The following is a 26,288-nucleotide window of genomic DNA, read 5'->3' as shown; positions in this document are numbered from 1 at the left end:
CCCCACTTCAACTAAGCTAGAAGTCAACATCATCCATCTCTTACTCTCCACCTTCCACCTCACACCGCAGGAGTTGTTTACTAGTTTTAGCGCAGAGCTGGTGAGTATTGCCAGAGCTTGAGCTCACTCAAATGCTCTCAAGATGGACTGTTATCTTGATTTTTAGGTAATGACCAACTGCAAACACACTGAAACAAGATGCTTAAAGATTTTTTTAATTCATTTATTATCTGTGCACAAGAGAAGTAACTACCAATAGAAACTCAAAAGCTATACAGTATTTTTTTACTTGGTGATTAAAAGTAATTAAGAGTATCACATGACCATAAATAAAAGTAATTTCTCCAATTGCAAATCAGAATACAGGTTAAAATCTCAGTGGAACAAGCCAAATAGCCATAGAAGGAATTCCAGAGCACAAGGCCATGGCTCTTTAATTTGGACAATGACAAAAGTAATTTACAGTTAATCTGTGAATATTGAGATAATGTTATAATGCAAGTTTCTGTACAGTTAAACGTAAAGAGACAACCAGAACAGTAAATTCTAGTATATTTTAACTGATGTTGCTTAAGCATTTTTTCTCAGATAGCTGCCAAAGATCCTTGGCAATTTAATACCAAATTCAAGTCCTATGACTTTTTTTTTCCTATGGATTTTTGGTTTGTTTTTTGTTTGTTTGTTTTGGGAGTTTTTTGTGGGGGTTTTTGTTGGTTTTTGTTGGTTTTTTGAGGGGTTTTTGTTTGTTTTTCTTTACTTACAATTGCACTCTATTGTACTGTGTAAATCTCTAAAAACGAGCTGTCTCTGTTGTATATATTGTGTCCATACTTTATACAAATTAAAGCAAAAGATGGTAGATTACTCAAGTGGTATAAATCTTCCAGCATTTTGCTAGTCAAGGAAAAAAAAACATGCCAAAATCACAATAAGCAGTATTGGTATCCACAGCTTCAATTAGTTTGTTTCCTTTTTAATGTGTAATCTACATAAATTACTACTGAAGGATACTGTTTAAGTAGTAAATAAATTGGCCATTTGTAGGTCAGACAAAACTTGTTCATCCAACTGTGAAAGCTGATATTGTTTTGAAAAAATCACAAATTATGCTGAACAAAATAACTGATGCACTCAAAAGTGAAAATGCATTGATTTCCACTGACTGAAGAAAACTACTGCACTCCACCTTCAAATGCATCAGATTGCTTTTAGTTATAACAAGACAATCCCAAGAGTCAGAATGAAATAAAGCAATTTGAAAGATTAAAGAGCTGTTATCAAAAATAAATTACATTTTTTCAAGTTAAAAGAAACACTGCTATGAAGGCTGAGAGGCAAGGAGCCTTTCAATAGCTGCATTGATGTCTCCTCCTGTTGCTATTAGTGCTTGTAAATTTGCTTCACGGTTCAGAAAGCCCATTGCGCTCAGCTGTTCCAGTTGTTGCTGAAATCGAACTTCTGGATTTTGTAACTGCTAAGAACAAAATTTCAAGCTATAAAAGCATAATACATATTTAGCAAAATACACAATTTAAACATAGGTGGGTTCCACACCACTCTGTCTTTCTTAATTTTTGACTATACCTTTTTCAAATTCCAAAAAATATATTCAGACAAATTCAATTAGCAATTGAAGAAATTTTTTTTAACAAGTCAGCACCATTGAATTATCTACACTTATATAACATTCCTGAACTCGAGGAAAAATGACTGATAGAGGAGGATTCAAATTAAATAATGTCCCATGAACAGTTTCTCAAAGATATGCATATAGGTGTTTTTTTAAAACAAAACAGAGTTCAACCTAGCAATGTGGAACAGCAAAGATTATGTTGTTGTCAGCAATCTTGAACATCACAGGCTTTATTTTTCCTCAACATAAAGATCACGTCTTTTGTAACACTCTCAAGTATTTGTTGACTAAAATTACCAAAAGCCTGATTGTTAGAAAGCTTGAGGCTAACTGTAAGCTGTGCTTTATAAGAAGATCCTTTTACAGAAACTCATGGCAAAATTCTGCATTGTCTCAATGGTATGACCTTCAGAGGCATGTTTTTAATCAGGACAGAGGATGTTTTTTCAGTATTTACTTGCACAGCTGCAATAGCACTTTTAAGCCTCCTCTACTGACCTTTGACCAGAAGCATCCAGTGGGCTCTCCCCTCAATTGTCTTCTTTCCAGTGTTTGACAATTAAGAATAAAAGTAAAATATCCAGAATATAATGATGTACTTTACCTGAGCATTTGCACCAGCAAGTGCCTGCAACATCTGGTGGACAAACTGCTGGTGACCAGGTTCAGCAGTTCCTGAAGCTGGACTTGTATTTTCAGTGGAAACAGAACTAGGTACAGTGGACGCTGTAGAAGCTCCGCTGCTTCCCACTCCACCCAAACTGGGATTAAATCTGTATAAATTACAGAAATATAAATACACCACTTGAATAATAAACACTAGTTTGTCTTTCTCATCAATTAGTGGGTACAAATTCTGTCAAAGAGATGAAAACAATTTGGGTAAAGTACTTGAGACAAAGACCAGAGTTATCACTGTTCAGAATTGCACAGCAGACAAATATGACAGATTCCAAAAGAAGTTTAGTTAAACTCAAAAAGAGGACGAATCTTTAATAAAGACTGTATAAATTTCTAAATCTAAAAAGAATGAGCATCACAAGAGAAGACTTCCTGTCCAAATTTTTAAGATCAATTCTTACCCTGGTATAAGCCCTGGTGCTTCTGTTGCTAATGTCTGCAAGCCCTGCTCAATCTGTAGCAGGGCCTGCATTGCTCTGGGGTTTGACATAGCTGATAACGTGTCAGGATTCTGCATCTAAGAGAAGGAGAGAAACTTCATTATATGTAGACGTTCCAAGGTAATATCTTATAGAATCTAACATAATTTCAGAACTTGGCTTTTGATTTTGTAGTTAAATATTACACTAAATCCTTCAGTTGTTTTTTTTTTTCTGTAAGAAAACTTCCATAAAAGGTGATCAATGAACTCTCTAGATGTAGAAAAAGCCTTACTGTGACTTCAATTATAAGTTGGTTTTCACATCATCAAATAATTTAGAAGGCAAATCCCTTTCATTTCTGAAATGAAACATCCAAAAACCCCATTATTTTAGACACAAACTCAAAACTAGCCGCTCATACTCACCTTTGCATAGAGATGCAACAGGTAAGTGAAAAGTAATGTTTCAGTTACAAATAACACAGTTTTGGTAATCAAACCAAAGAGCAGATAGGCTTGCTAATCTTAGCAGCCTTCCCCTGACAACTAGACCAAATTACTCTTGCTGAAAAACCACATTTCATTCATGCAGAAATAACAAATTAAGGTGAAACTTCCTCTGGTGCAGAGCAGAACTGAAGAAGAGGACAAGAAAAACTTTGATCTGAGTACCTAAAGAGACTTCAGAAGAGCAATTAATATTCTCCATTCATTCTTGGACTTTTATCTTTATGACAGCTAAAAGTCCACCAATAACTAAATGTATAGTAGATGGAAAAGGTAACTCAAATTTAATGAGGTAAACATTTTGGGGTCTCCAAAAAAAGCTTCTGCAACTGCTTTATGAAAATATTTAAATCATGGCTTGCTGTTTTACATAAATGGTAGCCCAGCAATTCTCAGAGAACTTAGGTAACCTGGATCTCATCTCTATTAATGTTATTAATTCCAGTAGCAGCCATTCTTCTCTAGTTCTGCTGGGCAATTGCCCTTAATTGCAAAAAGATGCCTTATGCAGATCTCATGGTTTCTGTCTCTCTATCCCACAATATAAACACAGGTAGATAAGCAAGAAACACAAGCTGGAATATTACCAACATTCTGAGAATATCCAGATATTTCTCCACTTCACACCTCACCCGCTAATACTGTTAATCATCTATCTTGAGACTATGAATACAACAGAAAACTATTTCTGCAGATAAATTCCAAGGTGATAATAACAGAAGGGGATACACAAAGGAAACAGATATGATTCCTACTGTACCTTCATTAATTACCAACTGCTCACAGATTTTTCAAAACATAAATGTGGCACCAGCTCCTCAGATACTACTGAGTCATTACAAAGCAGTGGCAATACAAAACACCACAGGCATTCATGTGGTTCAAACAATATAATGAACACTGAACATACTACTGTAATTCATGTATGTGCTCATTATTTTACTCATAAAACCTCCTGTGTGCAGTCAGATCTTGGCAATGCATATTTACACTGATTAGCAAGGACTGCCTAATGACAGAACACATACAGTGGATTAGGTTTTCGATTCCTACAAAAATCCTGCTCACTTCTATTTAGGGAACACAGTACTACTACACATTGTGGCAACTAATACCAAGCAGATACCTGGGCTGCAAACAGAATGTTGGTATGAGCAGTAGAGAACGGTAGAGCAATCTTTCCAAGAAAGACTTTAGAACACGCTTCTTTTAAATTAGCTAATGACTTGGGTCTTTCAAGACATGCTGTAGGAACTCTTTTCTAAATATTTAAGGCAGCTTTGAAGAGGCATGAGAAAAGCATGCTGAAAGTTAAACTAAGTGTGAAAAGTATTACTCTTTTTAATTTGTGAAACAAATCTTGTCACAAACAGGTGTTTTCTGGCTGGTGTGCAGTAAGAGCATTTATTCCTTCTAAGCAAAGAAACAAGTCATAGACAACAGTCAGGTTTAACTTTTCAAAGAGATGGAGACATTAGCAAGAATATTACCAAGGGACAGTCTAACTGATTATCTAAAGCTAATGATAATATATTACAGAACCTAGCTATAAGCCAAATCAAAGACAGGCACCAGTTTACTAAAAATATTGTTCATTGACTTGAAGATCTTTATATAGAGCTAGTATCTCATCTTACTTGCTGAAGGAAAGTTGGAAGTTGTTGTCTCATTTGTTCCTGAAGTTGAGGATTTCCAACAAATAAAGGATTATTCAACATCACCTATAGGACAGAAATATTTAACTTCAAAGATCAAGCAGTAAAAACCACTGGAGGTTTTAAAACAACTACTGGTAATACAGTAATAGTCTATGAAAATTACCTCACGGAATAATAATCATCTACTCCTTTGGCCAGAACTTTCTGGGAGTGTTTGTCTTTTTTTTGTTGTTTGTTTCACTTTTGCTTTGTTGAGGTTTTTGTAAGTGAATGCATTTCCAGATACAAATTAGGCAGTATTACCAAGTACTACAAGAAAATCCTTTTCTGCTCAGCCTCCTCTACAAATCTAAGTAATAGCTTTGCTGTAAATATCATCTGAAGTCAAGGATATTTCCAAGTGAGTATTTAAGACAGAAGAGATAATATTTTTTCAATCTCAGTTCAGAATTTGACTTTCAATATTGCCACTTTAAATAAAAAATGCAAGCAGTTCTACAACACCATTCATAAAACAGCCTCTCCATTTTTACAGTGAGCACAGGTCACAAATCAGAAGTTAAAATCAGAGTCATATCTAGGTATGGTACCAAGTCCCCTCCCTTCACTTCTCCCAAACTAGTGGAGGTATTTATTTACTGTTAGCTGTACCTTAATTTATAAATATTAAATATTTGTATAATATTTGGTTAAATATTTATAACCAAAGCACTTGTTTTGTCAGTTTCTAATGCTGTGATGCCTAGAGGACCTGGAACAGAAGCTACACAGAGTTAAGGGGAGTAAAATAGATATTTATTGAGAGGCCTTCAAAGGCCACACCCTTACAGTACCAGTTGTGGCCCCTGCCCGGACGGGTCCGAGATGGAAGCAAAAGAGGGCTTGGTCACGAGATCTCACATCTTTATAGTTTTTATTCTATTTGCATGCAGGAGTCAACTGTCCAATTAATAGTCACAAATCGTTAAGTTTCATCCTCCTTTCTTGCCTGCTTGCCCACCCTCCTTTCACATTGTTTATGCTTAAGGCCTGAAGTTTGAAGAAATTGTTCTTGAATCCTTAGCTGGACTAGGACTGTTTTGTCTTCACCACCCAAGCACAACAGAAAAGCACACCCAAGCAGAACAGAAAAAACTTAAGGCATCAGCTGGATCATGAGTTTAGGTCTATACAAAACATATACAACCCCACAAGTTATTTTAGAAACATGTCAGGCATGATACCCAACTACAAATTGAAGAAACTCACTGCAATAAATTGTTGAAAGTAAGCAGGTAATAATTTCTGTGAGTTAGGAATTAACATTAAAAACTGACCCTTTTGCCACAGGCAATTGTTGAGCTTTTCGGTTTTGTCTTTTTTTTTATTTTAATACACACAATATATTACTATACCAAATGCAATTTACCTGTACTGCAAGGTCAGGATTCTGGCTTAATGATTGCATCATGCTTCTCAGGTAGGGTGCAGACAACATATTCTGCATAAGTTGTGGATTTTCTGTTATCTGCTGTAATAAGCTTTGCATTCCTGGTGTGTTGAACATACCAGCTTAAAGAAAAGTCAAAGGGAACTTTAGTAAAACATCCTGACTACCATCAGAGAAAGTAGACTATCTAAAGCCAGAATATAACCACTTGGTTTTAATGAGTTTAAGACCCTGAAATTTACCTCAGTGTGGTTCTGCTCATACAGACACATCTACCCTAGAACTTAAGATAGACATTGTACCGAAGACACACTCCATCAACTATCCACATTATTAGCTGTTTTCCCATTTGCTTTAGAACAGGAAAAATACTACATTTCATCTACAGATTCATTACCTTTGTTATTTTAAGACAGTACATAAGTATTACTATCACTCAGATTATTTATCTTTATTTTTCCTATTTTTCTTCAGAGGACTTTGATAACAGTAAAATGTTTACACAAGTAAATAGCAATAAAAACAAATAAAAAACTCTCTTCCTAATAAAATAATAATTTCAGCAGGTTTGCAAGTATGTGCAAATACAAACAGCTGCAGTAACAAACGCACCTCCAAGCCCAGGTCCCAAATTCGGTCCAGTTGAGCTCTGTCCTGTAGTGCCAGAAGTGCTATTTTCAGCATTACTGCTGCCACTGCTCTCACCACTAGTGCCCGTATTTGTTGTGGAAGTCTGTGAGCTGGACTGAGGAGCCCATGGATTTGGCAAAGGATCTCGATTTTCTGTACGAGATGGCTGATTATCCCCTCCTGTTGATGCATTGCTTACTAAAGAAGCAAATGGGTTACCTCCAAACTACAAAGGAAAGCAAACACTTATCATCTACATATTTATACATCATACATGAAAATCAACATTTATGGTTCTTAATCAGTTATGCTCACCATTCTACAGTAATTAAATGTAAATACTGTGGAAAGACATTAACACTGAAAGATACTAGGAACCCCCCAAAAATGAAATCATATTTCTTCTTGAAAGTAATGTTGCTATTGCACTGTATTTTGATCACAGTAAAATTGTCTCTCACATACTGATTTCTGACTTTGAAGTCTTTTATTCTTCTCAGTTAAAAGTTACTAAAACACACCCTTAAAAAGATTTTACTGGACCTCCAAATCTTAAGGCAATGAATTAAAGGAATTAAAAATTAAGTAACAATGAATTAAAGGACTTAAAAATTAAGTAACAAACAAATCTATTAACTTTAAAATAGCTTCTCAATCACACAAAGTGACAGCTGTATTTCTTCAGACTCAGAAGAACACAGCATTTTTAAAGCTCCTTCTTCTCAAGAGTAAAAGGCTACATAGCAACTTCAAATTTCAAGACTTGTTGTCAAGTAAATATCTGGAAATTTAAATTACTTAAATTATTTTATTTAAAAAGCCAAGTATTTCCTTTATGTGTAATTTGTAATCCTTTCTCACCTGTTCCTGTGCTGCATTCAATATTGGCTCCTGAATGTCTGTGTACATACGCCGCAAGGCATTGTATCCCCCTGGTATACTTTCAAGGTTGCTCAAGGCTCGGTCCTGGTTTCGCATCATTTCCTGCATCATTGCAGGGTTTCTAGCAAGTTCTAATGTCTAGAGAAGTGGAACGTTTAATCTGTATTAATAAGAAATCCATTCTAAAGTGAAAACGTCAGCATTCGGCAATATCTCAGTTATCCCTGTCTAACCCAGTTTAAAATTATGAATAAAGCTGAATCTATCTGTCAGCTCAGCATGAGTCAACACAATTCAGTATTTATTTAGCCAGCATTCTACCATAATTCTTACTATTTCTAACATCACTACAGCAGACAGCCTATAGCATGAAATTTAAAATACATACATGCAATTTCAAAAGCATCTATTAATCTCTTCGGGTTTTGATAAGTTTTGCCACACAACATATCTTATTTATCTTTTAATTTAAAAAGCATTTAGAAGTACCCACAGTGAGATACAATGAAAATATGCAGTATTTTGGAGAATTACTACTTACGGTAAAATTGCTGGCTAGACAACAGGTTTCAAGGGCAGACAGCTACATCCAGTTCTAGCCTCAGACAACATGACTACACAGTATTCAATGACTTTCAAAAACTATGCTGCAGATTTTCTGAATTACCAGTCTATTTTGGACATTAACAATAAGAAATGTAGACACTGGTTGTATATAGCAACCTTTTATAGTTTTTGAATAAGACTAAATACTTCAAGTAAGTTTATACACTCCACTAAGCAAGTAAATTCCTGCTCTGTTGTCTACTGTAATAGCAGAATCACAAGTCATGAACTAATAGATCTTTCTACATACCTGTCTCATTATATCTGGATTATTCAGCATGTGACTGATTTCTGGATTTCTCTGTATCAGTTGCTGCATTTGAGGGTTAGCCATAATTAACTGCCTCATCAGGTCAGGATTTGAAAGCATGCTCTGAACAAATGGATTCTCCATTATCTGAACCATCATTTCTGGGTTGGACATAAGCTGCCGTTGCATCTGACTTTGCAACTCCGAGAAGTTTGAAGTATTTAAGCCCAGGCTGCTCAGGCCTGCCAAACCTCCAAGGCCACCTTTAAGAGGATGAAAAAAATGTGACTGACTATACTTCCAATAATGTCCAGATTCTTTCTAAAATCTAATTACTTGAACATATCTCCTACTTCAAAATAATGAAAATAAATAGAAGGTCCCATCTTTTGAAAAGCTATTCAGGAGTTACTCACTAAGAGTTTGCTTCCTTAAATAACAAGACACATAACTAAAAATCCAACAAACTTTATCCTTAAATAAGATTTGTTATAATTCTAACAACTTTTCATCTCATTTTCCAAAGCCAAGATGCAAGAAATGTTTGAGTTTGGGGACTTTAGGTCTATGTCTCACCCCCTCCAACACTTAACAATCACATTTGTAATAATAACTTCTCTGTCTCCTCTTGGTTAGAGTATAATCATGAGAGAAGTCCCAATATGAGTAATTATTCTAATTAAAAGCAAATCTTGTGTTCCTCTTGGTAGTAATGCATTAAGAGCTAATTATGTTTTGAATTTTTGTGCTTTGCTGAATCCAAATAAAAAATGTCAGAAGGTACTAGAGAGACTGAAGAATCATTTAAACCTAAGAAATCATCTGCTTACTATAATCAGCTTTTCCAATACTACCTCCTCCCCACTCTCAATGCAAAAAAAGGACAAAACAGAATGAAACAAAACTCCACCGCAACTATGGAAATAGGTTATCGTTTTTAAGTCAGTGGATTGCAGCTTCCTCATTCACAGAACTGACGACTCATAATACTATCAGATTTGAAACCTGAGAAATTGTAAGATTAGCAGCAATTTTGTTGCTTTTATTGCTGATCTTGGCTTCATGTTACAGGTCCAAACTTCTATAAATCATCTGTACTCAGACAACAGGAATTCAGATGCACTTTTAAGAAGTACAAGGACACTGGAAGGAATTTCATTACCCATAGTGCCAAAATAAAACACCAGTAGCACCTTACCACTGAAGGTGAAATGAATCTGAAGTATGTGGTAAAACATTAGTACAGTTTATCCAGGGAGGTGATGGATGCCCCATCTCTGAAAACATTCAAGGCCAGATGGGGCTCTGAGCAACTTTCTAGTTAAAGATGTCCCAGCTAATTGCACAGAGGTTAGACTAGGTTACCTTTAACAGCATCCCTTCCAACCCAAACTATTTTGTGATTCTATATAAAACTAATGAAACAATTCTGCTCTGGTAACTGACTGATCAGAGACCATCTACACACAATTCAATACACATATATGTAATCAGTTTTTTGGCTGATGTGTTTGTTTGGGATTTGTTTTTCAGGTTCTGTCTACATTGCAATAAAGCTTTGGGGATAACAACCTGAATCCAAGAGAAGATACCCACCATGCTACCTAACAAATATTCTTACCCAAGCCAAAAGGGTTACTATTTGTTGACGCTGGTGTTGAGGTGCTACTGCTTGATGTTGATGTGGTAGCAGTACTCCCAGTGGTATTTGTCTGTTGAGTTAGGTGGTCTTGTGATCTAAAAAAGCAATTTTAGAACTTTATAGAGTGTAACGTTACTTTAAGTGTGCCATTAAACGTAGCTATAGTATTATACTTGAGAATCTTAAATTACATTTTGATTCTTGGTCAAAATCCAGTTATCCCCAGATGGCTTCCTGTAATAAATCTTTCTCAGACACCTGTCATGTCACTAGTTTTTACGAACAGTTATTTCAAATAGTAAAAAAACAGATAGGTATCACTGCAGTCATTACTGCCTTCTCATATGCCTGCAAATTAATTGTTTTTTCTGTCCTCATCTTGCTTTAAGGATCCATGTCTTATTTCACTGTACTCACATACTATTGATAACACGCTCACACCGTGAAGGAATAAAGCCTGACAAAGTTAATGCAGAATTTATTTCATGCCGCACCTCTAGTAAGATGCTTTATTGAAAGTGAAATTCAGTTAATGGCACATTTTATTAGAAGACAAATCTTAGACTCTCAATAACCTCTAAGATTCAAGAATAGGCTGATAATGAAATCACATGAAGCTAAAGCCAGCATAATTTAGCACAGGCACTAAAGGCGACCCAGGCTATATACTCACCACACCCTTCTACTGCAGGCAGAAAGAAAGATGTTACCATGTAGAGATCAAGGTAATAGATAACAAGATAAATAAAAGAGATCAAGGAACTCAGAACTCAGTTTGAATAAAGTTAACCTGGTCTCTCTGTTCTAAAGAAAAGAGACTACTTTGAAATACAAATAAATTCTCCACTGTGGTTCAACAATCAATAAATGCCTGTATTTGCAGTACTACAGAATAAAATACTTAAAAACTATGAATTTAGGCCTCACAAAAAGATTTGGGAATTTGTCCGTACACTAGACTCCATACTTCAGTTCACCTATAACGTAACTCTGTGCTTGCTCCACTTAAGCAAACATCAGAAAAAAAAAAACCAAACTAACCATACAAAACAAACAAACAAACAAACAAACAAACAAACAAACAAACAAAAAAAAAAAAAAAAAAAAAAAAAAAAAAAAAAAACGATGCCTTAAATGCAGAGATTCTCCTAGGCTTCTAAGAGTTCTTTAACTTCATTATCAGTAACTGCAAACTTTGAACACAATATGACTATAATTAGCCAAGTAGCTATAACTCAAAGATTATAGACTGTATACTGATCATGATTCTCCTGCTGGACATATTTGGGTTTTTTTCCATCTAGAAAAGACATACATCTTTCCTCCATAAGCAAAAGAAAAACAATAAGCATAAAATTCTATTTGTATTTTCAACTGAGGAACTATTTTGAGAATCATGTAATAGATATGAAAGATTCTCAAAAGTGTGACAGAAAAGTAGATGACACAAACTTGCAGTTCAATAGTGTTCCCATGCAAATAGGGGCATATTCTCAGAAGAAAATGGTTCATGTGAGTGTCAAGCCTGTTAGCCTCCAGCCTTTTCAGCAATATTCCTGTCAAGTGCATATCCTCTTTTATACCCATTTTGCCATTATGTTTCCTCCCAGAGCTTGTGAACAAATGATACCTGCTGACCTAGAAACTCTATTCAGAAATTCAATGTATCTTCACTGCCCTTTGCTTATCTCACTGCTACTGTGACACTGTAGAAAATAGGTTACAATATTTCACTGAAAGTCTGTACCATTCTGGAAAACGTAGCACACTATAAAACAAGGATTGTTTTAACAAGGATTGGCTGGGATATATGAAGATTCCTGTTTTGAAATTACACATCTAACATTACGTAGAAAAAATCCCCTTCAGATCCAGTTTTGGAAAAGAACTTTTACTTATTCGGATAGCAGCAACAGTAACAGCAACAGTCAACAGAAAAGTAAATGGCATAGGGTAAAGTAGTTGGGAATCAATCTTGATACTCGTGGCCAAAATTCTGCACATTCCAGGCCACACTGGCAGGGTCTAAAGCTTATCTTTTGAGACAAGCATAAAATATAGATATTTTAGCAGGAATACTAGTGAGATATTTCAGGACAATGCTATACTTTCTCAGAGGTGATTTTCATTCTCTCCAGCAGGTTTTAACATTTTAGTTTTTAATTTATTCAAGCAAAGCTAGTGGGTAAAAACTTTAAAGCATCATTCGAAGACAGCACAGATACATGCAAAGGATCATACTTCATTTTCCCACACATGATTAAAACATTCTGCAGATAGCAGAAATACACTTTTCTAAAATTATTTAAAAAAAAGGAGGCATGAGTGAAGACATGGAGTGCAATGCTGGTAAGACAGATGCAGGAGCACCGAAAATTCCCCAAAAGCCACACATTTGACATTTGTGCTCCTGGGGGTTCCTCTGCTCAGAAGCGAAGCACAAGAAGGTCCAAGAGGCTGGCAGTGGTATTTCAGTATGTATAGATCTATTAGGTCCAAACTATAAACCCTCTGAAGATCATGCAAGTCAAAAGCATCCTGCTAAAACTACTCACAATGCCTCTCTGCCACACTCAAGACTGCAAGCAAAAAAGAAAAAAAGAAAATAGCAACAGCAAAATACTCATTCAGATGCACAAGGACCAGAACTGCAGTATTACCTAATACTGTATTCAAGATTGGTATGGCTTATATGAGCCTAAATTTCAGATGGAGGAGGCGGAGGGCAGGAAAGGGAGACCTCTGAGAGTACAAACATGTATTTTGACTCCAGGATAGAGAAAATAATCCTTGCAGCGCATGAATATAGAACTGAAGGTGTCAATTTCAAAAGGTACCTACACTTAATGCTAATGCTACTAATTTCAACAAGAATTTGTTTTTAATGCTAATGTTACTAGCCAGTCTTTGTGTCTTGGTAAGGCCTAGAAAGGGAAAGCCTATTTCTGTTCTCTCCTACACTCCATCCTCTTTCCTTCAACATATGACATTTTCACATCAGAGGGGATCCTCACCAAAAACAGAAAAGACCTAAGTAGAACAGGAGCAAAACAACTTTTACTCTAAAAGAATGAACACGTTATTGACTAATATCAAACTGCTTTTGAGGGATCTATCATTCTACTTGTTGGAAGGAGTTTTGGGCAGTTCACAGGAAGTACACACACCATAGCTAACTGATATAACTTTCTGTCATTCTAATGCTTATTCACCAAAAGAAAAAAAAACAAAAACAAAAAAACCAAAACAAATTAAAAAAAACCAAAAACAAAACAAAACAAAAAAAGAAACAAAAAAACAACAACAACAACAACAACAACAAAAAAAAAAAAGACAAAAAAAACCACCACCAAACCGACAAAAAAAAATCTCAAATCACCTTAAAATCTAAAATATATTTAGACAGATAAATTCATTACACTAAAGCAATTCTCAAAAAATTTCGTTTTTTGTTTTACCAAAAAAGAGACCCTTTACTTGCTGTGTTGGTAAAACAAGGAAAGAAAATTCACTGCAGAGAAAAAAAAAAAGAAAGATTCATGGAGAGTTTTCATATGTGAAAAGAAAATCTGCATAACATATATTCATGGACAGTAAGAGATGATATCTAACAACTATGAAGACAAAACACAGCCACAACTTAAAAAAAAAAAAAAAACAAACCAAAAAAACCCAACCAACCAACCAACCAAATAAAAACGCACTGTAATTTCATAACTTCACTGTTGTCCTGCAGCAGCTAACTAAGTAGCTGATTAACGCAATTTACTCAAATCTAGTTTTGTCGAATAGGAAGCTATTAATAATGCAGACTACTTTTACTTCTCTAGAGGTAAACAGAAGACCATTTGTTATTAAGGTTACCTGTTTTGTGTTTTGATAACCAGGTGAACAGTGAGTCCATCGTGAATGCCGTGCTGAGTCAAAGTATCTTGATCTTTTAAAATTTTTCCCGCAAATATCAACACAAGCTGATCAGTGTGGGACTTGAAACGCTTCGAGATTTCTTCCTTGAACTAAACAAAAAAAATAATATTATACATGTATGTAATTAAATACTGAACTGCAATTTTAAAAATAATTTAAGAACAATATGATTTTTACATTTGCTGTGTTACCTCACTTATACTGCATATTCTGTATTTCACAAACTAGAAATACTTTTGTTTCCTGAATTTCTTTTTGTCCAGAGGAAGATGGGAAATATTTGTCATTCAGAAAAGAAAATCTGAAGAATTTCACATCTAGATCATTAGTTACCTAAGTCATGACAAAAATCTGAATTCTCTTGAAGACTGCTGTGATTTCCATCAGGCATGCATCCATGATATAAATATATACTAGTATATACAGTACTTAAACACACCCATATGTATACACACAGTAAAGTATGCATATAATTATATAATAGCAAGTACACACACACAAATGTGCACACCACTGAAGCCATCCATTGCTGAAGGACTGATAATGCATAGCCACAAAGAGGATAAATATGTCTAGACTTTTGCTGGAACTGAGTGCAGTCTCTCCCTAGATATATTTCTGCCGCCTTCCTTCCATATGTCAAAAGTAGCATTCCCTTTTACACAGACAAAACTTGTACCTTAGGTGGCTCTGCTTTTCTCATTCAATGCATGACCCAGCTACATGTTAACTGTCAAAATCACCTTAAATAACTTTTTTCTTTTTTTTTCTTTTTTTTTTTTTTCTGAGGCAGAAGAAGAGAATCATCTACGCATTTGGAAAACAGAATCCTAAAAACATTGTTGAAAAGGAATGTAAAGATCATCTAGTTCCAAGTCCTCTGCCAGGGGCAGGGACACCTTTCATTAGACCAGGTTGCTCAATGCCCAGTCTGCCTTTGAATGCTTCCTGAGATGGGGCATCCACAGCTTCTCTGGGCAACCTGTACCAGTAAAGAATTTCTTCCTAATATGAAAGAGGGTAAAGTCATTACTCTCACATCATCACTCCATGCTCTGGAAAAAGTCCCTCACCATCTTTCATGTATGTCCCTTTCGGCCACTGAAAGGCTGCTGTAAGGTCTCCCTGGAGCCTTCTCTTCTCCAAGATGAATAAAAATCTCTCAGCCTGTCTTCATAGGACATGTGCTCCAGCACTGATCATCTTGGTGGCCTGCTCCTGGCTCATTCCAACACATCCATGTCCTCCTGCACTGGGGTCCTCAGAGCAGGATGCAGCACTCTTGGTGGAGTCTCATCAGAACAGAGCAGAGGGGCAGAATCACCCTTGCACGCCCTGCTGGCCATGCTGCATTTGGATGCAGCCTGGGATACAATCAACTTTGTGGCTGTGAGAACAGATGGCTGGGTCATGTCCAGCCTCTCATCAACAGCATCCCCAAGTCCTCCTCAGGGCTGCTCTCAATCCACCCTGCCTGTATTTGTATTTGATTTCGCCCCAAACCAAGTGTTGGACCTTGCAGTTGGCCTTGCTGAATTTCATGAGGTTCACATGAGCCCACCTCTCAAGCCTATCAAGGATGGCATCCTCTTCCTCTAGCACCTCATTCACACCACACTAATTGGCTCAGGTCGTTGAGATGCACTCAATCCCACTGTCTATGTTACTAAAAAAGACGTTAAACAGTGCTTGTCCCTGTACTGATCCCTGAGGACACCACTCATCACTGGTCTCCACTTGGGCAATGAGCCATTCACCAGAACCTTTCAAATTCGTTATTCACTGAGTAGTCCATTTGTCAAAATTATGTCTCTCCAGTTTAGAGACAAGTCATGTGGCACAATGTCAAACACTCTACATATGTGCAAGTAGATGATGGCACTCACTTTTCTCTCATCTACTATCACTGCAACCCCATCACTGGCAACCATCAAATTTGTTCTTAGTGAAGCTGTGTTGACTGTCACCAATCTTCTCCTTACCTTCCATATTCCTTAGCATAATTTCCAGGAGGTTCTATTCCATGATCCTGTCAGGCACAGAGGTAAGACTTACCAGCCTGTAGCTCCCTGGGTCTTCCCAATTTCCCTTCCCAAAAATACATGGATGTTCTCTTTTGTCCTTTCCAGTCTGAGGAACTCCCATGGGGAACTGCCACACCTTCTCAAATACGATGGCTAGTGGCTTAGCTACTTCCTCGCCCAGCTCCCTCAAGGCCCATGGATGTATCTCATCAGAACCCATGGGTCTTGAACCTGATCTTCTACAGAGGATGGCTGCTCATTCTCCCAATCTCTGCTTTCACCATCTTGGGCAGTGTGGCTGGAGCACTTGCCAGTGAAGGGAACAGGCTGGGGATCGGACAGTGGGTGCTGAGCCGCTGTACAGTGTATCATTTATTTCTCTTGAATTTTACTCCTCTCTCCCTCTCATTCATTACTATCGTTGTTGTTATTATTATTACTGTTGTTGTTTTAAACATTAAACTATTCTTATATCAATGAGTTTTACCTTTTTTTTCTTATTCTCTTCCCCTAGGGAAGGAGGAAAAAGGAGGAAGCAGGTGCATGATAATCACTGGCTGGGTTTAAACCATGACAGGTTATGATGATGGAAATTAATGCATATTCAGGCATTTCTAAAACAATTCATTTTGCTGTTGTTTAGGTGTTCAGTTTGCACAACATAACCAAATAACAGTATCAGTAAATTACAGTTAAAATACTTCATCTACTGGGAAAATCAAAAGAGAAAGGAGTTCAGTGTCACTGGCTGGAAATGATGAGCATTTCTACCCAATTCTCCTACTGCGGTGACTCATCCTTCTAATTATCATGTAATAATCCAATCAACAATATCAGCTCATTTGCTTTATTGTTCTAAAATACAAGTTTTGCTTCATTGTAATACTACGCCTTGTGGTATTACAAAGGTGTTCAGTCATATCTGAGCATAGGAAAGTACTCAAAGTGGTGAAAATAATGTTTCAACATACTCGACACCTAGTGTATTCATGGAAACTAATTCATTGTTGTACTCCTCCAGTAACCTAGTAAATACAGCAAAATACAGTAAAAATAATGTAAAAGCATGTCAATTTTTACATTATTATTAGAAAAATATGTGGAGAGAAACACAGTGGGAATCAGACTAAAACACTGGACTAATGTCTAGACAGAGGCCTTGTTTTCCTAGGGAGAAAAGTAAAAAGAATTCTTAACCAGAGTGAGTTGATTCAAGGTTACATTCCTCTCAAAACATGGCAACTTGTAGATTTGACATGAATTGGAACAAATCCAAAGCTTGTTTTGTCGAAGCACTTTGACCAAATTGCCATTTTACCTCAAGTTAACTTGTACACATAAACTTTTTTTTGCTTTGAAATACAGGAGCAGTATAGTTTTTTCATACTGAGAATGCTCATTGGCTTTTTAGCAGCACCCCAGCACTTCTTGTTTATACTCTCAATTCCATGCCAAATACCCTTATCTTCATAGCAACTTTAAAATAATCACCATTAACAAAACTCGTCTTTTTTTTGTTCTGCGTTAAGACACATGGAAAAAAACCCCAACTCTCTCTAAAGCAAGCTAGGACTTTTACTACGCCTGCTCAACTTGACTGCCTCTTGAAGTTTTTGCCAGGTATGGATGTACACCATAAAATGTTGATATCTTGTGCTGAACAAATGCATACTGGTACCCAAGCTAGTCAAAGAAAACACTTTGTCACCTAACAAAGCAAATATCTGAATACACATGAAGTAGAACAGCTGACTAAACCAGACACTGTTTTGCACTGTCACTTTGCAGAGCAGATCCATAATTTAAACATTAACCTATGACACCTATCTGAGAACCTCGCCTTGGAAGAACCTAGCAAAGAGTTATTCCAGGTAAAGTAAAAGTATTAACTTTTGAGAATATATACCTTATATAATAATTCAATAGCTTCTGTTGACTCATTTTATGACATCAAAACCAGCAACTGTAATAATCTTACTATCCACTCACAAGACAAAGTGTTGTAAAAAAGTAATAAAAAGAAGAAAACAAATAAATTAAAAAATACTTTCCCAAATTCTCCCAACCTCAGCTTAGTAAGTCATATTTAAAAATTAAATTACAGTGACAACCTGGAAGAGGTCTTGGGCAATTGACATCCAAGTCCTATTGAAAGTAACAGAAAACAGGACCCTAAAAAATTCAACTGCTTGGAAAATATTAACCTACAATTTTATCTAGATGACTGTAAAAAAAAAGAAAGGTTTCTGACTCTTCCCCACATGAAACTCTGTTTTAAACACAATAGAGGATGACATGGAAGCAAATGTTTGTACATAGAAGGCTGAACTGCAGTTTTCATTCCCAGCAATCCCTCAAATAATTCTACTACAAAGAAAGATTTTGAAACAGCATTACCTTGTTTGGCACTGCAGTTTCAAAACACACCCATAATACTGAAACTTTCAACTGTCTTTCCTAACAACATACACAGTTAAGCATATTGACTGAATTCCAGTCTATTTTACACCCACACTGAGCAGTCTCAGAAGCAACTTTGATGAGTTCCAGCTTTCTTTTATACAACAGAATTAATGGTTACAGGTCATCTTGACCCAAGAAGTAAGGAACCAAACACACTCATGGCCACAGCTGACAGCTGTGGCTTCCTTTTGTGATGAATCATGACCTGGTCATCTTATGACTGTGTTAGTAAAAACAGGGTTTCATTGCACAACTCTAGGACACTATACAGGAAGGAAGACAAAAATTCGTCATTCCAAGCATGAATATAAACATTTTTGGCCCACAACAGATAAAGCATAGATAGAAAGAACACACAAAGTAAGGCTTCTATGTAAGAGCACTCTGTTTTTCAGAGTGCCTCAATGGAGTTCCTATCTTATGGTGGCTTTGCCAATGACCCATGCTAGTTTCACAAAAAATTATTTCTTCAGATGTTCAAACTCTCAAAAAAAACCACATTTCAAAACACAAAGTCAGATTCTTGATAAGCTTAAAAGACTAGCAGCCCATAAACGGTAAACTGCAGCAGCGCATAGTAGAGTAAAGGGCTCACAACGAAAGTTCTAGCCATTTCTATTCCTTCCATGGGTTCTTCAGCAAGCCACTGCACTTCTCCAAGCCTTTGGAAAAGCAATGCTTCTCCATAAAAGCACTTGGCAACCTCCTGTCTCCCTGTTTATTATGTACCTGATCACTGACGGAGCAACACAAACCAAAAACTCCATTTAGAATAACCACTGTCCTGGCTCAGGCCAGGCCAGGGTTAATTTTTGCAGTAGCCAGGAGGGGACATGGCCAGGACCAAGAGGTTATTCTATACCACCTCTTGTCATTGACAGCAGCTGGGGAAATAGAATCTCTTCCAGGGAGAAGGGGTTCCTTCTGGTCAAGAAAACATGGTGGAGGGAAATGTCCGGTATTGTCTGTTATCAATGGAGTTTTTTCCGTGTGAATCATGGATTTTCTTGCACCCTCTGCCATTAGTATTGTTGCTGTCAATATTTGTTTTCTTATCTCACTGCTGTTTCCAGTAAATTGTTCTTATCTCGACCTGTGATCTTGACCTTTTGTGCTTCCAGCTCTCCTCTCCAGCATGCCTTGGGTTGACTGACAACTTAAGAAGAGTGGAAAGAGAAAAAAGCTTTGTAAGTTACAGGACGCTAAGATTCAACTCAACCCATTAAGGTTTTTGTGCTGCATAAAAAGAGAAAATGCTTCACACTTCTCTCTTTGCTATTTTCATCTTGAAAACTCTCAACTGTATTATACAGCTCTTAACTAATTTATACAGCATTCAACGTTATTTAACAAACAAATAAAGCACTGGCTCAAGGGGCAGAGGGAGGGGAAAATGCGGTGGAGGGATAAAGTGGCAGTGTGGTTTGGAAAGTCTCAGCGAGTCACTGAGTTAGGGAGTAACATTCCTAAGAAACAACAGCACTGTTTAGCCAAAGAGCCAAAATTGGTGTGTTACCAAGATTATTCTTGCACTTAATACAAAACACAGCACCATATCAACTACTAAGAAGAAAAGTAACTCTACCCCAGTCAAAACCATGTCACCATGTATTACAAATTCTTAAGATTTTACCCTAACTTTACTCTCAGACAATGACCTTTTTTACAGAGACAAAGTTTATAGTCACTAGATTGAATTATTGATCGGTTTTAAAACTCTTTACATGACATATTTACCACAGCTAATTATTCATTAAGGTTGTATATATTGTTGGCAATTTTGATCTGCATACAGGGTAACTTTTTAAAACTGTGTGAAACTCCTGATTGAGGGTGAGAGATTTTAGCCAAACCAACTCACAGGACAAATGCAGGCCCCCTCTGAAATAGATAACATTTTTTAAAATATTTTTAAAAAAAGTTAATGTCTTTTATGCAGAAAAGTATTGACACAAAGGACACTTCATACTACTACTGAAATAGATTTTCTTATTTTATTATGTCTGCCAGTTGTTTATCAGAAAACACTTTTTGAGTACTTTATGGTCAGATAACTGATACCTTTGAGTTACATCTAACTAAGTCAATAGTCAGGAAAGTCAACATACTTTTACTTCTGAAGGTTTTTCTATTGAATAACCGTCTACCATTGCTCTAAAACGATTTTGATATCACAAAATGAGAGGAAAAAACCGCCAGGTTAAGAAATATGTATGGTCAGAGTATATCACGAGGTAGACTACATAAAGAATCACATAGATGTGTTACAATGCACTGAGACACCAGACAACAGAAAATCTAACACTAAATGCTTCATGTATTCAAGTGTCTTGAGACACCTGAAAAACAACACAAACCTGAATCACAATCCTAGAAACAAAGAAAAGCCTGAACTCCATTATATAGTTTCAACCTATTTTGTTTGTACCATTCAGTAATCCCTAGATTACAGAAAAATAGTGAAACAGAATTGGACCATGTTAAAGGAATTGTTCTTATAAAGTTTCTTAGAAAGTAAAACATTACATAAAATATTAAAAGCATGTGCAAGCCAGAAAAGATGCTCCACTACCAAATTACCCAAAGCTTGAACAATTTAACATTTATGCCTGTGTGATCTTTATAAACCAGAAGACTACCAATTTGGGATTGAGAGAATCAGGCACAAAAACAAAACCCTGGATTTATGGATTTAAAGTTTCAACCATAAATTGTACTGAAAATTTAATTAAAAAATTTAGAAACTTTCCACTTGACAAAAATCAGTCTCAACACAATGGATATGTTTACACTTAATTTTCAGTAGCTCAGGGGTTTTATCTATAATTTAGTCTAGTGACGAAAGCACATTTGTATTACCTTCTATTGAAAAGAACACTTAGAAGCTGTTACTGAAAACTGTATTCCATACTGAAGAGATATTTAAAGGCTGAAGCTAAATAAAAATGGGGAAAAAAACCCTTAAATCTGCAAAAGGATTGAATCTGTTTCCTGTGGAACTAAACTCAGTTTATAACTAAGTCCTCCTGATGGGCATTGCTCTGAAATTTTCATATAATCAAAGAACTGATAATCATTCTCTGCAAGAACTTCAAGTTTTTGAAATTATTAGCACAGATTTACTGTATCCACTCTTTGTTGGCCCAGCAGTTAATAACACACAGGTAGGCATGTTACTCTGTTTCAGACTTGCAATGCTCACAGAACGGACAACTCAGTATCTTTCAGTGTGCTACACACACGCAGATGGTAAGTCTGGGACAGTTATAACAAAATCGTGAATACTTCAAATGTCAGCCTAGGGCGCTAAAACAGCACCAAGAAGCATCAGCAAGCTTCAACTCTTCTGAAACTCCCTCATTCTAAATGATGAAGGTAAAAAAAACCCTGTTTTTTCCTTGTAAACGATTCTAACATCTCAACATTCAAACAATTCAAGTCATTCCCTAAAACACCAAGGCATAAGTTGCTCCTAAAATGAGCACTCTCTTTGTATAAAGGCTTTACCAAACACATTAAGACAACTCTGCTAAGCAGGAAATTGCAAGGACTGTATTGCCTCGAACTTCAGAAAATAAACTGAAGGAAAAAAACACAGGACAAGAGACAAACTGTGAGCCAGAGTATCACCACTGCTAGCTAAAGCCAACAAGTTTATAGTTATTTATCTTTTACCCACCATGTATTCATGAAGTCTCTGCTCTGAGCAAGACCAGTATCACATCCAGTCAAGAATGCAAGTATTTGGTCTTTGTCTAAATACTGAGCCAAACTGTGCTCAGCACAATCAAATAGTTTTCAGAGAATAAAAGACAGCAGTTGCAATCAACTGACCTCCCAGCGTGGCTTTGTACTTAGTTGGTTTTCCATACCAACCTGCATACTCAGTATTCTAGCTGCACAATACAGGACCACAGTAACAAATCTACTCTGCTGAAGTCTTACAATACAGGAAAAAATCTTGACAGAAAAGTTGCAGACCTGGTTTATAATGGAGCAACATAAAATATAATTTTTTTCCCTAAATTTGGCCCAGATGACACGAAATATTTTTCTACAAAATCTAAGTTCATGTTCTAGTAGTATTCTGAAATGGCTGTAAAGAAATAAACAATGCAATTCTTTAAGTTCTAATGTTAGTCACAGAAATATACTGAGGGAGTTTCTTTTGCTGGGCTTTTTTTTCAGCCTATGAGTTACTGGCCTACCTATCTCAACTGTACAAACCACTTGCTGATCCCAGATGCATTTGAACAGATGTGCAACTTGCCTGGTATTTGAGATTAACCTATTTTCAAGGCTGGCTCTAGAAACATTACATCTACTGTTGATGCCTATTATCAACAGCTCATTTTTGCAGTTTAAGAGAAAAAGCCAATATTAGTCACACTATGCGGACAGTGCATTTTTTAGTGCTATTACACTGCCTGGGACTTCAATCCAATGGCCAACCCAGCAGGGCAATCTTACTTCACAGCCATTAAGTTATAACTGCAGATCTAGTGTTTTAACAACAGTTCTAAGACAGATAGTATTCAGAGTTTAAGATATCTGAAGTAATGTCCTCTGTTAATTCCCTAAACTTGGATAACCGTTTTCAGTAAAAATGCATGCTCTTGACAGGTTGTACAACTATTTCAGTTCATGACAACTATTAATTTGAAAACGTGGCAGCTCCACCAATATTCTGAAACAAACCTGTTAAAGTCAAATATATTACAAAATTCACAGCTAAAGTAAATCTGTTTATCATTTCCAAAGGACCCAAACTGGCTGACTGTTTTCAGGACAAACAGAATCCTCAGGTTAGATTCAGTTTATTAATCTCTCTTTTGAAATATCCTAACAAAACTAAAGCCCCAAAACTGCAAAGACTTTTACAAAAACTGCATTGATGCTGCTCACAAATCTATGGAGAATAGAGAAGTGAAAAGCACCCTTTTCAGACTGAGATTGCTGGGAAAGCAATGGACAACATTAAAAAGCAAACACAGTCATTTTAGTTTTGGGAGAAATGCCTAGATCAAGCTTGCAGAGAGAGTAGGTTATGGCACACAGTGCTGCACCTGCCAAAAGACTAGAGAAGACAAGAGAAAAGCTTCAATGCATTGGCAGCTGGAGAAAACCTCAATGAAACTCAGGTCTGGGACACTTCGAGCCCGAATGCTGATGTACCAAAAAAAACCAAAACAACCAAAAAAAACCACCACAAAATCAAACTGAATCTAGATTAGACGTAAGAATTAAAAAATGGAAAAAAATAGTAGCATTTTCTCTATTCACAGAAACTAGGTGAAACAAAAGTCTGAGGGTTAAGCTGAAGTGCTAGCACTACATTTGAAATTTTGGAGGCTTTACCTCATCTTTTTTATCCTATTCTATTAACCAGACAGTGTCCTTCAGCTCACACTTAAGGAATTATGTCAAATACTGTATCTAGACATTAGTGATGCCTTCAGACATGTAACAATTTTTTAATGAGGTCTGCAATACTAATGACACCCAAAAAATGTGGAACAGCACAAAGTTGCCACATTTAGAGCCATATAAAGGAGAAAACTGGGAAATTCTATGGGAAATGAAGTAAGTTCTGAATCTAGTGATGCCTACATTCTTTACAAGCAGGAGACTCTGCGTTTTTACACTTTGATAGCATCTTTTCTATGACTTGTTGTTTTCTAATATAAATAGATGAAGTTGTAGCCAATACTTGCACAGCAAATCTTTTACAAAACCAGAAGACTTTCAGGAAACAGTGTCAATGAATCAGCAAGTGTCACTAGCTCAAGACAGAGGCAGCTGGAGCACAGACTTCTACAGGGAGGCAAAAAATCCCTAATAACTTGGTTATCTGACAGTAGTGCCATGCTAAGTACCATGTCCATAACTAGCACATTTAAATACAGGAGACTGCAGATTTTATAAACACAATATAAGGTTATGACTTCCTGAAGTCGAAGGCCTACTTGCTGTTTTTAAAGACAGTGTCAGATCAAAATAACCACTGGAAATACAGAGATGCAAGTGACTGCATATGTTTTCTACAGTCATGTTAGCCAATCAGTGAGACAATTACCACCAAAACCAATCAGCTCAACAGGACAAGTCACAGCTAGAAAATGAGAAAAGAGAAGGCTTTGAGGTGGCCTAATTGTGGCTTTCCAGCACCTGAAGGGAACTTATAGGAAAGATGAGGCAGGACTGTTTGCAACAACATGCGCTGACAGGACATGGGGCAATAGCTTCAAACTGAAAGAGAGTAGGTTTAGATTAGCAATTAGGAAAAAATTCTTTCCTGTGGGGGTGGTGAGACACTGGAACAGGCTGCCCAGAAGAAGCTGTGGATGGCCCATCCCTGTAAGTGTTCAAGGCCAGGTTGGATGGGGCCTTGAGCAACTTGGTCTAGCTGAAGATGTCCCTGCCTACGACAGGGGATCTGGAACTGGAAGATTTTTAATGTCTCCTTCCAACCCAAACCATTCTATGACTCAATGACTTCACGAACGAGCTACACCCACCTTCTGAGCCGGTCCTCTGCAGTGCAACAGAGAGAGAGAAATCGGTGAGGAGGGTACGAGGTGGTACATTTTTCCACTAACCCCGCTAGCCTCAGACCAGCCAGCAGCTCCTGGCCGGGATCGGTGCTGGTGCTCGCCCAACAGCGCCCAGCGCGACCCGGGCGAGCAGAAGCTGCTTTGTCACCGTGAAGGGCCCTCGCTCCGCGCTGCCGGAGGCGGGAGCCGCAGGCCGGCGCTCCCCTCGCGGCGCCGCTCCTGCCGGCCACGGCCTCAGCGTGGCCCCGCCGGCCCCCTCAGCCTGCTCCATCGCCCCTCACCTGCCGGATGCTGCTAGTCTCGGAAACGGCGAACTCCTCCTTCTCCTTGGGAGTCTTCACCGTAACTTTGATGATCCGCGGCTCGGAGGCACCGGCGGAGTCGCTGGTGGGGGAGTCGGGGGAGTCCCCCGCGAGCCCCTCCGCTCTGTCCGACATTGCCGTGTGCAGGCGGGGCGAGGCGGGGCAGAGCGGAATGGGACAGGGAAGGGTAGGGTAGGGTAGGGTAGGGCAGGGCAGGACCGGGCCGGACCGGGCAGAACAGGACAGGACAAGACAGGACAGGACAGGAGAGGGGGCCTGGCCGGCGGCTCCCAGCGACACCAGCCGAGAGCTCACCCCGCGCCCGCGACACCGGAAACGGCCCGGCCCGGCCGCCGCGCGCCGTGATGACGCAGCGCAACGGGGAAGTTACTAGAAAGGGGCACCGCCCGTGCGCGCGGCCGGGCGCGCGCGCCCCCGCGCGGCTGCGTGTGGCCGCGGGGAGCCGGCCCGAGCGGCGTGACTCAGGCGGAACCGGCCCCATGTAGGCCTTTGCAGCTTCGCGCTGTGACATCCCTGCCCTCCGGCCATCTCCAGCCTCCGGACATCGCTTCGTGAGGACACGTCTGTGTCGAGTTCTCGGCTCCTCAGTACGAAAGGAGAGAGAAGAGGCAGACGTGGAGCTACTGGAGAGGGTCCAGCGAGGGGTCACAAAGACACT

The 26,288-nt window shown here is 37.9% G+C and overlaps 1 protein-coding gene across 3 annotated transcripts; it reads right to left on the bottom strand.

Moving 5' to 3' along the window:
- Positions 1-194: 194 nt before the first annotated feature.
- Positions 195-26,043, bottom strand: UBQLN1 (ubiquilin 1). Of its 3 annotated transcripts, none has more exons than XM_014869086.2 (11): positions 25,589-26,043; positions 14,204-14,355; positions 10,319-10,434; positions 8,698-8,960; positions 7,821-7,979; positions 6,942-7,185; positions 6,309-6,451; positions 4,880-4,963; positions 2,716-2,831; positions 2,238-2,406; positions 195-1,474 (listed from the first exon to the last, which is right to left on the bottom strand). In XM_014869086.2, exons 1-11 carry the CDS (start codon positions 25,742-25,744, stop codon positions 1,319-1,321), a joined length of 1,758 nt encoding a protein of 585 aa, XP_014724572.1. In that variant the 5' UTR covers positions 25,745-26,043; the 3' UTR covers positions 195-1,318. The 3 variants fall into 3 exon arrangements, with proteins under 3 accessions (XP_014724572.1, XP_014724573.1, XP_088012168.1); XM_014869087.2 differs by having other exon boundaries at positions 195-1,471; positions 25,589-26,040; XM_088156042.1 differs by lacking the exon at positions 25,589-26,043 and adding an exon at positions 25,272-25,355.
- Between the last annotated feature and the right edge of the window lie 245 nt (positions 26,044-26,288).

This window comes from Sturnus vulgaris, chromosome Z (genome assembly GCF_052056855.1).
Source record: "Sturnus vulgaris isolate bStuVul1 chromosome Z, bStuVul1.hap1, whole genome shotgun sequence".
NCBI classification, from domain to species: domain Eukaryota; kingdom Metazoa; phylum Chordata; class Aves; order Passeriformes; family Sturnidae; genus Sturnus; species Sturnus vulgaris.
The sequence above is the reverse complement of the archived record's forward strand: the minus strand, read 5'-3'. Positions and strand labels throughout refer to the sequence as shown.

Bases quoted from the DNA above. Each gene is read 5' to 3' on its own strand.
- UBQLN1 (XM_014869086.2), bottom strand. From the start codon at position 25,744: ATGTCGGACAGAGCGGAGGGGCTCGCGGGGGACTCCCCCGACTCCCCC. The intron at 7,980-8,697 runs GTATGTAGAAAG...CCACTTCTCTAG, and splicing joins ATCCAGATATAATGAGACAG to ACATTAGAACTTGCTAGAAA. The intron at 7,186-7,820 runs GTGAGAAAGGAT...TTTCCTTTGTAG, and splicing joins TGAATGCAGCACAGGAACAG to TTTGGAGGTAACCCATTTGC.